The sequence below is a fragment of the Lathamus discolor genome, chromosome 15 (assembly GCF_037157495.1).
Source record: "Lathamus discolor isolate bLatDis1 chromosome 15, bLatDis1.hap1, whole genome shotgun sequence".
In the NCBI taxonomy this organism is placed as follows: Eukaryota; Metazoa; Chordata; class Aves; order Psittaciformes; family Psittacidae; genus Lathamus; species Lathamus discolor.
In genome coordinates, this window is record NC_088898.1 from 539,824 (window position 1) to 552,856 (window position 13,033).

At 59.3% G+C, this 13,033-nt stretch overlaps 1 protein-coding gene and 1 non-coding gene across 3 annotated transcripts; one reads left to right on the forward strand and one right to left on the reverse strand.

Moving 5' to 3' along the window:
- Positions 1-223: 223 nt before the first annotated feature.
- LOC136022611 (U6atac minor spliceosomal RNA) lies at positions 224-351 on the reverse strand. The gene has a single exon (XR_010616225.1). It is a non-coding gene; the product is annotated as a U6atac minor spliceosomal RNA (small nuclear RNA).
- Positions 352-696: 345 nt separating this feature from the next.
- LOC136022286 (uncharacterized) lies at positions 697-4,531 on the forward strand. 2 transcript variants are annotated; one of them, XM_065695372.1, is made up of 4 exons: positions 697-985; positions 2,345-2,431; positions 3,544-3,684; positions 3,796-4,531. In XM_065695372.1, exons 1-4 carry the CDS (start codon positions 715-717, stop codon positions 3,972-3,974), a joined length of 678 nt encoding a protein of 225 aa, XP_065551444.1. In that variant the 5' UTR covers positions 697-714; the 3' UTR covers positions 3,975-4,531. The 2 variants fall into 2 exon arrangements, with proteins under 2 accessions (XP_065551444.1, XP_065551445.1); XM_065695373.1 differs by having other exon boundaries at positions 898-985; positions 1,682-2,431.
- Positions 4,532-13,033: the final 8,502 nt, after the last annotated feature.

The window sequence follows — 13,033 nt, forward strand, 5'->3', positions numbered from 1 at the left end:
CTGATCTTATAAAGCACAGGGCTGAAACCAAGGCTCCTGCCATGGGCGGCTGGGTCTGCACCCTTAGGAGGGTTGTAGCTTTGCTTGTGTTGGGTGCAGGGTGGCAGGGGCTGGAGCTGCTGCTGAGGAAAGCGAGTCTTTTCCCTCCTCGGGCTGAGGGAAAAGGAGAGGCCCGGTGGGCTCATCAGTGGAAGGAGCTGGTTTCTTTAGGGGTTCTCCCATGGAAAAAACATGGTTAGATGCCACGAAGTAGGTGGCAGTGCCTTAACCGTATGCGTGTTGTATAGGCCACAAGGGCCTCTTCCATCCTTATCAAGGGGAGTGCTAACCTTCTCTCCTTTCATACAACACAGAGTTGAAGCTGCACCCAAAGCTATTTAAACCTGCAGCAGCCCTCCGCCATAAAGGATTGTGTGAGGGACGGCACCGTGTTTTCTTCTTCCTCAGTTTACATCTGTTTCTGATCCCGTTATACAGTTTTTACTCTAGGTCCCCGAATAAGCATAAAAACCCTAAAAAATGCCTCAAAAAGCACAGATGAGCGCTTTCATCGTGCTCTCTTAATGTATGCATCTCTCTCAGCCAATAAGAGCGCAGAGGGTGGATCCGCTTCGGCCGCTGCCCGTTGTTGGCGCCGAGCCCCGCCCGCCGCGCACTCAGCCCAATCAGCGGGCGCGCTGGCAGGCGCGGGGCACTTCTGGTTCCGCCTCGCTAATGGCGGCCGGACGGCGGAGACCCCGGTTCGAGGCCCGCATCCGGCGCGGGGCTGGGGCCGGGGCCGGGGCTGGCGCTGCCGGGCGCGGGGCTGAGCTCCGGAGCGGGGCTCGGCCGCGCTCCGGGCGTCCCGGCGGTTTCCGGGGAGCGCGGGTGCTCGCGCACTGCGGACCGCGTTGTCCCAGGGCAGGAGGGCCGATTCCTGTCGGGCTTCCGGCGCCGCCGGGCTCGTCACTGCCTCCGGGACGCGTCGCGAACGCCCCCGGTTCAGGTGTGCACGTGGCGGAAGGGGCTGGGTTGGTGCTTCCCCTCTCCTAAGGCTCCTTGCCTTCTGCTGCCCAGGGGAGTGACGCCGGGGCGCGCGTGTGCTTCGGTCGGGAGCCGCTGAGCTCGTTACGGGGTTAAAACTTGCTTTCCCCTCCTCGCTGGGGGCTGTGACTTCTGCGGCCTCAAAGCCAGTCCCGTCCCCCGCGGTTTATCCCCTGTGCCCGGGGCTCTCGCGCGTTGCTGGGCTACCACCGGTTATAATCGCGTTGTCTCGGGGCCAGCGAGGGGCCGCGGGTGGGCTGAGGACGGGAATCGATGAGCCGCGTTCCTTGGGCTCTGCTCGGGGCACGGACGAGGCTGTGCTGCCTCCCGGTGAAGCCTCAACGAGCACGTTGGGCTGCGTGGGGCCGGGGCCGGGATGCGGTGCTGCTGGAAGGCGGTCGCTGGATGCGCCACATAAGCAGCTTATTTTGTCACTTTAATTTTTAATCCCGTGCATTCGGGTGCGCTCTCCTATTAGTCAGCATTATCCCTCCAAGTCCCATTAGCTCCAGGAGAGCTGGGGCTTTGCCTGTGGGGATGGCAGCACAGGAGCCAACAGGGCTCTGGGTGCCCGGCGTGGCTGTGGGTCAGTCCTGACCCCAGGGTTGGGGCCATCGCGGCTCGGTGCTTCGTTAAGGCGCTGTTTTCATGTATGCAGATGCCTGTGTGACTTTCACGGCCACTGGCGTGCCCTCCAGGTTCTCCCTTTAACGCCAGGGCCGTCCCCGGGGCTGTGCTTTGTCAGAGGACCTCAAGCCTTGGATGCGGAATTAGTTGACTGCTTCTCTTTAATAAAATTACTGCTGCCCTCTTCAAGCAGCTCAGTGTGCCACGGGAGCCGGTGGGTCCGTGCCTGGAGATGCGGCAGCTCCGGGAGGAAACAGAGGAGGGGAAAAAGCCAGTAAAGCCATGCATCTCCCGGAACCCCTGCTGCCTAATCCAACTGAATTAGAGGATTTCCAAGTGGATTTAAAGCTAAATCTTGATTAGGGAGAATTTCTCTCCAAGAGCTGCTGCACAGTAGTATTAATGGGAAGTGATCATGGGCAGAGGAAATAGGACAGAAATAACGGAGGGGAGCACATACGTGCTCACGTCTGAGCACGGACCGAAAGAATCGGGGAATTTATCCAGGGGAAAAGGGAGAAATTGAGCTTTGACGCAGCAAGACCGGGCACGGGGTGGGAGCAGCCGCATCCCGGCGGCATCTCCCTGCCTCCTTGTGGGGTTTGTGGGTGAAGGAAGCAGCGTGTGACCAGGCAGAGGGGACATCACCGCTCCCCAGGCACCGTGCTCATCCCAAGCCCTGCTGGAACTCCAGGAACCGAGCCCATGCTTACAGGACACATGCCCGGAGGTGCCTGTGGGATCCTCTCTCTGCTGACCGTGGTGTTTGTGCTCCCTGAGGGTAAGTGCTGCTGTGGTGGGTACCCCGTGCTTTGGAGTTACGGCTGTTTGCATCCTCCCGAACCCCTGGTTGGTTGTTGAGGTGTGATTTATCCTCGGGATGCATTTAGGGACATTCCTGCCCCAGCAATGTAGCTGTGTGTGGTGTGTGTTGGTGGGTTTAGGACGGAGTGAATTCCATAATGTCTTGTACAAAACAAAGGCATGGGACAAGGACCCCCTGGGCTCCCCTTCCCCATCCTGCTCACCCACGTCCCCAAAACCCCATAGGACCAGACGAGGCTGGGCCGAGAAGTGCTCAGGGTCACATCCAGAGCAGGGACAGGTAAGGGCAGTAGTGCATGCAGCCTGATTTTTGTTGCTGCGAGGCCGGGTTCTGTGTTTGCCCTAAACCCCGTGCACGATGTAAATGAATCACCTTCGAGGGCTTTTTTATTTAAAGCAAGCTGAGGAATGGCTTCATCCCCATTCTGGTCCAGGCCAAGCAGTTCTCGGACACTGGGGCTGACCTGAAGGAAAGGGCTGAGCTGCCGCCAGTACAAGCGTGCAGAGCTCTGGGGACACCAACATCCCTGCCCCGGGGTCACCAACCACTGGGCTGTGGCTGCTCCAAACAAGGATCTCCCTTTGCTTTCGGAGTTGTTTTCCCTCCCTGGCAGACCCTGCGATAAAAGCAGGACCTTGTTCAGGGGGGAGCCCAAACCACAGCCATGAACCATCCCTCTGGAGCAGCTGGAACTGGAGGGGTCGGGTGAAAGGGGCAGAAGCTGTTTCCGAGCACAGCCAAGCCCGGCTCGGTGGTGTTGGTGGCTGGGAGGTTCTGCAGCCTCTTTGCAAACCCTGTTTCAAAGCGCCCTTGTTCGCACCATTTGATCCCAGCCCCGATCCCCGCTAATCCCTGATTTCGCACTGACCTCTAGTGGGAGATGCTTTCACCATTTTGGGGCCCTGTGGGTAAGCAAGCGCCGGCGGCTCCGGGCTGCGCTCGGTGCTTAATGCGACTCGGCAAGGCAGAGAGCGCTGCGAAGCCGCCGTTGGAGAGCAGCTGGGAAGGAGCTCAAGTATTTTCCCCCCTGGAAAAACACAGTTGCGTTTGCTGTGCTTCTTGCTCAGTGTCCGGGCTCCAGTGCTATGGCTGCAACATCGTCGTTGGCACCAAGAACGTGGACAAGGGGTGCTCCCACCCGGAGGTCATCACCTGCTCCCACTCCCACCAGGGCTTCAAGCACCGCTTCTGCATTAAGACGGAGAGCGGTGAGTGCGGCGCAGGGGCTGCCCGGCCCAGCCGGGACCGCATCCCGGAGCCACGGGCCCGGGGCAGGGCTGGGTGGGCCCCTGACGCCCCGCTCTGTGCTTGCCTTGCAGTGGTCCTGGGCACCCCGCTGACCAGCGGCTGCGCCACGTCCCGCCACTGCCAGCAGCAGGAGCTGCCGGGGGTGCGCATCCACTGCTGCGACACCGACCTCTGCAACGGCTCCCCCGCGGCCCCCGGCCTCGCCGGCCTCCTGCTGCCCTGTGTCCTCGCTGCCCTGCTCCTGTCCTGAGCCCCGGGGTGCGGGGAGCCCTTGGGGAACTTGGGCAGGATGGGGGCACCCGGGCAGGATGGGGGCACCCAGGCAGGGTGGGGGCAGGACGCCTCCGTCTCCCCTCAGCTCAGTGCACGGTGCCGAGTGCTGTGCCCTGCCAAGGTTTCGGTGGTGCCGTGGTGGTGTCCTGGCAAGGATGGGGGACATTTATCCATGCTCGGGCGGCTGGGGATGCCCGCACTAGGGGGGTTCTGCCCATGTCCCATGGGGTGCTGGGAGAGAGGTCAAGCGCAGCTCTTCCCATCCTGAGCTGCCCTGGGGAGCCTCGGCGTGCAGGGCTGGAGCACCCTCATGGCTCAGCCCCTGCAGGGGGGTCCCTGCAGGGGTGCGTGGGCGATGGGCTGGGGACCAGCCCGTGTGCAGTGAACGTTTGTACCAGCCGTTATCCCAAGCAAAGGGGCCAAAGGGAGATTTAACAGAGAAATCTCCCCCCGCACGCATCGGAGCCGAGCGGCTCGTTCAAGGTCATCGCGGGGGTTTGTGGTAGAGCTGGGAATTAAATGCATATGTCTGAAGAGCCAGGCTTGTGCTTTTATCACCAGGGAAACGGCATAAACCTCAGTGGCGAGAAACGGAGGAAATATTTTTATTCTAAATTGGGTTTTTTTCCTTTAGTTAAAAAAAAAAAAACCACCAAAGACCTTTTCTGTGCAAAACATCAGCTTTTGATGACATTTATCAGGTGCGTGTCAGAAAACAAGGCAAACTCTACCAAAAATATTATCTGAGGCACCTCCTCAGCAGAAGCTCCTTGGGGCTGGTACAAAACAAGTTCAGACTCTGAAGATTCAAAATAAAAGGAGCTCAGCAAACAAATCCTGTGGAAACGACAAGAACAGCGACACGAGCCAATCCCCCCCGCTCCCCTTAGACCCGCCTGAGGGTTTTCAGGGGAGCAAGAAACATTTCCTTGGCAGCCGCAGTTATTCTCACTACAGGTTATTCATCCGCCCCGGTGAGTGCTGAGCTCCGGCAGCAAAACCCCCACAGCATCAGCACGCTCCACAAACATCCCCATTTTGTGCCTGGGGATGGGGACGGGCTCCCAGTCTGGGGGCAGAGCTGGTGGCTGGGGGTGCTGGTGTGGCATGGGCCAGCTCGCCATGCAGCAGCAGCCTGGGCACAAGCGAGGGGTGCGGAGCTGCTGCAGTGCCCTCCATCAGTCACCTCCATCACAGTCCCCTCATCACTCCCCTTGCCGTGGTCCCCTCGCTGCGGTTCCAGCCACGCGGGTGATGCTGCTGGCCCTGCTCTGCCCCCTCTCCCGGCCGGGATCATCCATCTCTCGCTGCGTAAGGGCCTGTTGCAATTAAGGAGGCTGAAGTGCTCCTGAACTCTTTAACCTTTGCCCTGGGATTGCTCCTTTTGCCCCGCGGCTGTGGATCAGCTCCATTGCACTCTCCAAACAGCGCCTGCTACTTAGCTGACATTTCTTTCTCCTGCTGGATCCTATTAGCACCCTGAGGTTGAAAATGCTACTTTGGAGTGTTGTAAGGAATGTGATTTATACTGGAAAGTAGCGGCAATCTATCTTTCCCTATACACACACTGCACATGAGGCTGGAGAGCTAAATCCACATCGCCTGAACAAACAGCGACTGGGATAAATTGCTGAGGAGGCTTCAGACACGGAGCAGGGAGAGGAGACCCAGAGGGCTGTGCTGGGAGCCCATCCCCACACCAGCACAAACTGGTGCTGGGTGCTGCTGCTTTCCAAGTGATGCTGGCTGGGGGCTGTTTGCAGGGGCTCTGGTGGGGGGGCCCATTGTGTTGTTCTGCACCCTTTTCTTTGCCTGTTGGTCTTGTGTTAAGAGAAGACCACAGAGAGCAGTGTTTGCACCGGTTTGCGTGTGCGTAAGTATGTATAGAGGCAGCGATATGTGTGGGAGGCCGATGAAGATGAGGATTGAAGGGTGCCTGAAGGGGAACTGATTACCCTTTATCAGATAGGACACACTCACCGCCCAGGCTCCTTGCTGGGACACGGGGTTAAAATCTCTGCAGCATCAGATCTCCTGCTCCTTTAGCAAAGAGACTTTGCAGAGCATTCGTGTGGATGTTCAGGGTAAGCCCCGGAGACCGAAACGGTCCCAGCTTCATGTGGGCACCGCGAGTCCCACCCACGGCGTTAAAACGAGCCCCGAGCCCAGAACCGCAGGAGCTGACATTTACCGGAGCTGCTCCCTGGCATCCTCCGGGCGCTCGGACCCGGAGCCACCGCGCTGCTGGCTCCCAAGCGCTGTGTTTTCTGGGGGGGAAACCAGCCACAAGTAACACCCCCCGCCCCTCTCTGCCCTGTGTTAAAAGCCCTTTCCTGACAGGCTCGGGAGCCGCAGCGTTGCCGTTGTTGCAGTCTCCAACGAGTGCTCCTCTGAAAACATTTCCAGCTCGGAGCAGGCTCTGACATCCTGCCCAGACCCAGGAGGGGGAACAACGCGGGCTCAGAAACGCTGCTGCGAGGCGCAGATCCTTCTTCTTGCCGGAGAGCATCTCACCTCGTGTGGCTGCACCCCCAAAGAGGGGCAACACCCCAAAACGTCCGCAAGGGCAGGAGGTGGGGACGCCTCGGGGTCCCCAGGAGGCAGAGCTGGCCCCGCTCCCGCACCCAGTTCTGGGGTTATTTGCGTGCCTTTACTCAGCCGTTCCCTCGCGAGCGGCAGAACCATTTTCTTCCCCCACAAAGACGCGCTCCGCGCCCTGCGTGCCCGAGCGCCGCCGGCTGCACAGCCCCGCGCCCACCGCGCCGGCGCCAGCACCCGGGCCACAAGTGCTGCTCACACCCGGGGAATCAACGACAGGAAGATGGGGGGTGCTGATCCCCCTTCAGCCTCTGCATGGAGCAGCCTGGTTTGGGTTGGAAAGGGCCTTAAAGCCCAGCTCCAACCCCTGCCCCGGGCAGGGACCCCTTCCACTGCAGCAGCTTGCTCCAAGCCCCTGTGTCCAACCTGGCCTTGAGCACTGCCAGGGATGGGGCAGCCACAGCTCGGGCACCCTGTGCTGGTTTCTCTCCCTGGGCTCAGACACTCTGCAGGCTGGGAAAGGGCCGCGTTTACCCAGGAACAACGTGGGGTTAGAACTGGGCACGTCCTTGTGCAGCTCCTGCAGAGAGGCAGTGAGGACCAGCAAGCAGCTCCCCCACACTCAGCACCGGGCGCGCTGTGCAATCCCGGCTCCGGAAGCGGACGTTGTCCAGAGGTTCCGAGGGTGGGATTTAGGATGTCTCTCGTCTGCCCCCCTCCTGTGGAGGGTCAAGCAGAGGAGCAGCATGTGTGGGACACCCGTGATGCTGCCGTGGGGCTGGTGGGGACACCCCCTGCCCGGGCGGCTGCTTCAGCCCCATCGGCTTCACAAAGCAGAGCAGGAGCGGTGCCAGCCTCATTGACACAGACCATGAACTGGGTCATGCTGCCCATTCCCCTCCCAGCACAGAGCTCTCCGCATGCCCGGACGCACAGGGAGCGCGTTGCCCGGGGGACGCGCAGGGCACAGCATCCTCAGCGCTCTGGGAGCCGCTCACAAATGAGCCCAGAGACCCATAGAAATGCTGCTCTTCCCTAGGATGAGGGCCAGGGCTGCCCTCTGCCAAGGGCTGGGCATCGGGGATTGAATGGAGCGAGAAGCAGGGATGCTCGTTGGGTTTAATAGCCTCATGGCAGTGCTGGAGCCTGACCTACATACAGCCCGGAGCTCGCCCAGCACCACTGAGCCACTGGCGGAAGAGCAAACGGTGGAGGGGGAGGCTCTGCCCCACAGCACCCGACCAGCATCACCCTGCTCAGCACCAGCCAGGATGGAGCCGCTCAAGCAGGTTCTCCTCCGTGCTGGGCACCACGTGCATCCCGCAGCTCATCCCCGTGTGTCCCCTCCATGCTCCGCACCCCCAGCACAGATCAGCCGGCCCCATGGATGTGTTCCGTGGGGCTCTCCAGTGGATCCCGTGACCCCCCTCCCGGCGGTCTGGTTTATCCAGCCCAGCAGCACACCCTGAAGCCTTTCTGCAGACTCTGTTGTTTCAGCGTCTCGCAGCGGTTTCCAGCGGCGCCGCTTCCGGCTGCGCGTCCCCCAAAGGCCCCCGAAGAGAATTCCCCGGGGAATTCTCCTCGTCCCCCCGGGCGGAGGGGATCCCCCGGACACCGCGAGCGCCCCCCGAGCGGCGGCCGCAGGGACCCCCCCGCCCCGAGCGTCCTCCCGGCGCGGGGCCGTGTGCGGCGCTCGGGCTTGGGAACCTTCGGTGTTTTCTCGCTCCTTTGAGGAAGGGGCAGGAACGCGCCGGAGGAGCGGGAGCTGTCAGCGGCGGTAACGTCAAGTCTTGCCTTGGGCTGGCAGGAGGAGGGCTCTCTGGTGCAAGCGTCAACTGCGGGGCTGAAAGAGCGACGCAGGCAGGAGCATTAGGGAAGTGATGCAGCCCCCAGGCAGGGCGAAAACCAAACCCCCCAAACCCAAGAGCCTGCAACCCAAACCTGACCGCGGCCCCATTCACCTCAAGGCTCTCATCCCCTCCTGGGTTAATCAATAGAACAAACCTCTGGGGTCTCACCTCTCCTGGCCCCTTCAGGCTCGTCCCAGCCTGGTGACAGCAGGGAGCCCTTTGCAGAGCTGCAGAGCCCAGAGCTCCGCCAGACCCCAGTGCCAGTACCTGCTTGGGGGGAATGATGGAGAGGGAACAACACAGGGGAATTGCTACTTGGTGGAGCAATGGCTCAGCATCACCTTCCCCCAGTGCTGCTTTTAAGCAGGGCACAAGAAAACCTCGCATAGAGCCCCAAAGCCTCTGTGTTACGCAGGATCACACGTTTATGATGTGCTCATACACACAGGGCGGTGAGGAAGATGTGGCAATAGCTTTGGGATTGGAGAAACCAGATTTATCTGCATGGAGCAAAACCCAAGCCTGGTTTGTGCAGACACAGGGCGCTGGTGGTGGCAGAGGTGAGCAAGGCAGAGCGGGACGAGCCGCGCGGTGCCGATGGGCAGCCTGGTTAGAGCAGAGCACGGCGGCTCCATTCCCTGGCACCCTCGGACAAGTGGGAAACCTCCAGTGCATGAAGGACACATTCCTGCGCTAATCAAAGCCGCGTTGTCTGGTGGCGGGAGCCTGCGGGATGTTATGGTCGGAATGTTCCTCGGCCCTTGGGTGATTAAAAGCCCCGCCAGCTGTGGATGGGTGAGAAGCTGTTTTCTGCCCCCAGACGCACACACTTGATGTTTTCTGTGATCTCCACGATGTCACCGGCTCCCCTTTGATGTGTGCACCCGGGCCCATGGCTCTGGGGGATATTTGCCTTAGTATTGCTCATTAGGTGAGCCGATAGGACGGAGGCAAGATTAATTGCAGAAGGGGAGAGACCGATCCCTACATCCACATTCATCAGCGTGCTTGGGCTCGGTGGCCACTGTGGTTGAGCCAAACGCAAAACTAATAACAGGACAAAGTCAATTCCCTGAAGATTTCAATAATGGATTGGAAAAGGGCAGATTATTTTCCCGTTTCATGTAAGGAGGACGGACACACGGAACAATAAAGGGCTTGCTGTAACATGATAAAGCTGGCTGTACCATGGTGTGCAGTGGATCCCTCCTGATCCCCGCTCCTGCTTTCACAGTTGTGCAACACGATGAAACCACTAATTGGTGCTGGTTTCTTTAGGCCAGTCCTGCTCTTGGAGTGGCCGGTGGCAAGTGATGGAGCAGGGTGGCCAGGGCTGCTCAGAGCAGTGATGCTGAACGCTGCAACGATGGACCAGCCCTCGGGTCTGTGGGACCTGAGCACAAGGCCTCATGAACTCAGCCCTCCCTGTGCTGAGTCTTCTGACTCAAACCAACCTCCGAAAATCACTGGAAAACACTTTGTTCCTGTTCTCTTCCCGACACCCTCATCCCCGTCCCCATGTTACGTGCTGGAGACAAAAGGCAGCTCAGATGCTCCCTGGGGACTCCTTGCCAGTGACCAGGATTTTCCAGGGACGGAAAAAGCTGGAGGCAGAATCCTGCTGCCCGCTACAGGAACATGAGAACGCGCTTCACGCCAGCCCTCAGCCGTGCGGGCTCTGGCTCCACGGAGGGCCGCTGGAGCCCACCCCTCCGCCCAGGCTCGGTAACCACTGCGCTGGTGGTGGCTTCAGAGCTGCTGGGTTGGGTTAGGTGCAAACCAGCCCCGTGCTCAGGCTGCAGGAGCTGCGCGTCCCCTGCGCGCACCCGGCTGCTGGCTGGGGCCAACACCGGCCCCCAGGTATTTCCCCCGAGGGCAGCCCGGAGCGGGGTTGCGCTGAGGTGAGCGCTGGGATGGGAGATGCTGTGGGGCCCGCAGCGCTGCCGGGCAGATGAAGCAATCGCGTTCTCAGGACATACATAAAAAGAAGTGAAAAACACGATTAATCCATAGCAACAAAAGGAGGCAGCATGGCAACAGCAGCGCCTGCTGCAAAACAAAACAGGGACAGGAGCGGGCGGGGAGGGAGCAAACAGAAGGGTCCTTCAGGGGGTTTTAAGGCAAAGGGGGATGCTGCAGCCCAGGTCGGTGGGATGGGTACATGGATGGGTGCTGGTGCGGGGGGCACCGACCTGTGCACAGCCCTGTACTCCCGAGCATCCTGCGGTGCCTGGTTTGGCCTCTGGAGCTGGGAAGGGGCTGCAGGAAGGCAGCAGCCGTGGCACAGGGGGTTGGGGATGGGGATGGTGGTTCCCAGGCTGTCCTTAGGGCAGGTCTGGCCATTGTGCTTCTCTGGGGGCACCTGAGCCTGGGCTTGGGCTGGGGAAGGTCCCAGCTCCTGGTGATGGATCAGCAGCAGAGCCGGGCTGGAGCTGGGGACACCAAACCCGTCCTGGTTTGGGGTTTTTCTCCAAGTGCTGTAGAGAAAACGAAACCCCAAGAGGGCAGCACAGGAGGAGCCGTCCCCCATAGCACCTCACAGTCCCTTCACGGGGATGAGCTGCTCATGGCTGCTGGCACAGCCTTGTGTTCCTTAGGACTGATGGACTGGATTAAATCCAGGAGCAGAGCTCCTCGGGGGCACCCTGCTGCACTCCCACCCTCCAAAATGATCCTTTAAGCTCGGATGCGGGTGAACCCCTCAGGAAACAAAACTGGGATAAACTCAGCATGAAACCAAGGCTCAGCCCCTGTTCTGAACCCAGGTAATGCTCTGCCGCGGGCGCGTGGGAAGAGCGTGATGGAAATAAGCCATAATGGGTGTTAATTTGAAGTGGCAAGTTTGTGAGTCAGGGCAGAGGGAGGAGTGGGCAGGAGGCACCATGTGAGGGTGAGGATGAGGAGTTCTGCTGCATCTCCCATGTGCTGAGCAGGGCCACGGCGCTGCTGGGGCTTGGATTGGGAAGGGGAAAGGGACCCGCATGGGGAGCAGGGAGGGGCTTGCCCGGAGCTCAGTTGCGGGCACTTTGGCTTTATCAGAGCCCCCGTTCGGGGGGGGGGAGGAGGTTTTCCACGCTGTGAGAGCCAAAGCAAATGCAGTGAAACTTAATTAAGTGCTCGCCTGCTAAAGTAATAATTTTCTTATGAACTGAGGAAGGCGAAGCACAACGAGATGGACCTGATAAAGGAACAATGGTTCCCAGTGTGCCTGGCAGCGGGCACGTGTAAAAGGCAGGATTCTGGGGGGGAAGGTTCTCCCCTTTTTCCCCCACACAGCTCTGGGTGTCAGATGCTCCCCATGGCTGCCAAAGCCCTCGTGCAGGGCCTGTCTCCATCACTAAACATGAACGTCCAGTCCTGTGCTGTTCTGCACAGTCAGCTCAAGGCATGGAGCTGTCTGGGTTCCTGGTGGTGAGTGGTGATGTCTGGAGGGAAGAGAAGGAAAGGGGCGGGGGGGCGGAATCCATTAATGACTGCAATTTCAATTGTGTTCTTGCTTGCTGGTGCTGGGAGATGGGAGACACCTCCTCTGCTGGGCCTGGGGCCACCTCTGTACCCTGAGAGCTGCACCAGGAGCTCTACACAGAGAAAAACCTCCTGTGGGAGAGAACCAGGTGAGGAGTGAATGGTAATACCATCATCCTCATCACCATCATCATCCTCATCACCATCATCATCCTCATCACCATCATCATCCTCATCATCATCACCATCATCATCCTCATCATCATCCGAGGGGCCGGGAGAGTCTTTTCAAGAAGCAAAAGTGGAAAATGAAAAGAAACCCAAGAGGTGCTGATGCGTGCACCTGCGGGACTGCTGCCTGGTGCGCGGAGCACGCCTTGCACATGTATATGCACTCCTTGCACATGCCTTGCACATGCGTGTGCACCCCGAGCACAGCCCCAGCGCTCGCTCCTGCAGCCTCAGAGGCCAGGCAGGGATTTCTTCTGGCAGCTTCTCTCTCCGTGTTATTCCCGTTCAGAAGGGTTAGTCGACGGGGGGTGGTCGATGGCTTTCACCTTGCAAGGGCTCCCCCAGCAGCACCATTGGGCTCCCCCGGCTCTGCCCCTGCTCCCTGGCCCTGGGCCTTCAGCATCTTTCAGCGCCCTGGAAGGAGCTGCTGCTTTCCAGCCCTTCCGGGCTGTGACAGGCGCGGGGCACCAGCAAAATGGGGAGAAAAAGGAGCAATTTGGAGCTTGCTCGTTTTTCATCCAGCACCACCGGCTCCAATCAGGGCATTTGACTTCTGGGGTTTGACTTTGGGGTGCATGGACTCAAACCTTACACTGATGCCTCAAACCACAGCGGAAGGGTTAAGCCAAACTCCTGGTTTTCCATTATTTTAATGAATATATCATTTTAAAAAGTTCCTTTTTCCAGCCTCCTCCAATGCAGATATTGCCTTTCTCTCAAAAAAACCCCAACCCAGAAACCAAAAGACTGAGTCTGGACCCTTCGTTATTTGGCATCGGCTCTTTTAGATACGTTGGACATTACTTCATGGCTGAAATTACAGCAATAACCCCCCTAATAAAACGGAAACTAATAACTTTCACCCTCTTTGTCTTTGGATGGGCGTCGGGAACGGCTGAGTCTGTACAATAATTACACTGTGTGCACAGCAAAAAAAGTTCTTGCCTCCTGC

Bases quoted from the DNA above. Each gene is read 5' to 3' on its own strand.
- LOC136022286 (XM_065695372.1), top strand. From the start codon at position 715: ATGGCGGCCGGACGGCGGAGACCCCGGTTCGAGGCCCGCATCCGGCGC. The intron at 2,432-3,543 runs GTAAGTGCTGCT...CTTCTTGCTCAG, and splicing joins GGTGTTTGTGCTCCCTGAGG to TGTCCGGGCTCCAGTGCTAT. The intron at 3,685-3,795 runs GTGAGTGCGGCG...CTTGCCTTGCAG, and splicing joins CTGCATTAAGACGGAGAGCG to TGGTCCTGGGCACCCCGCTG.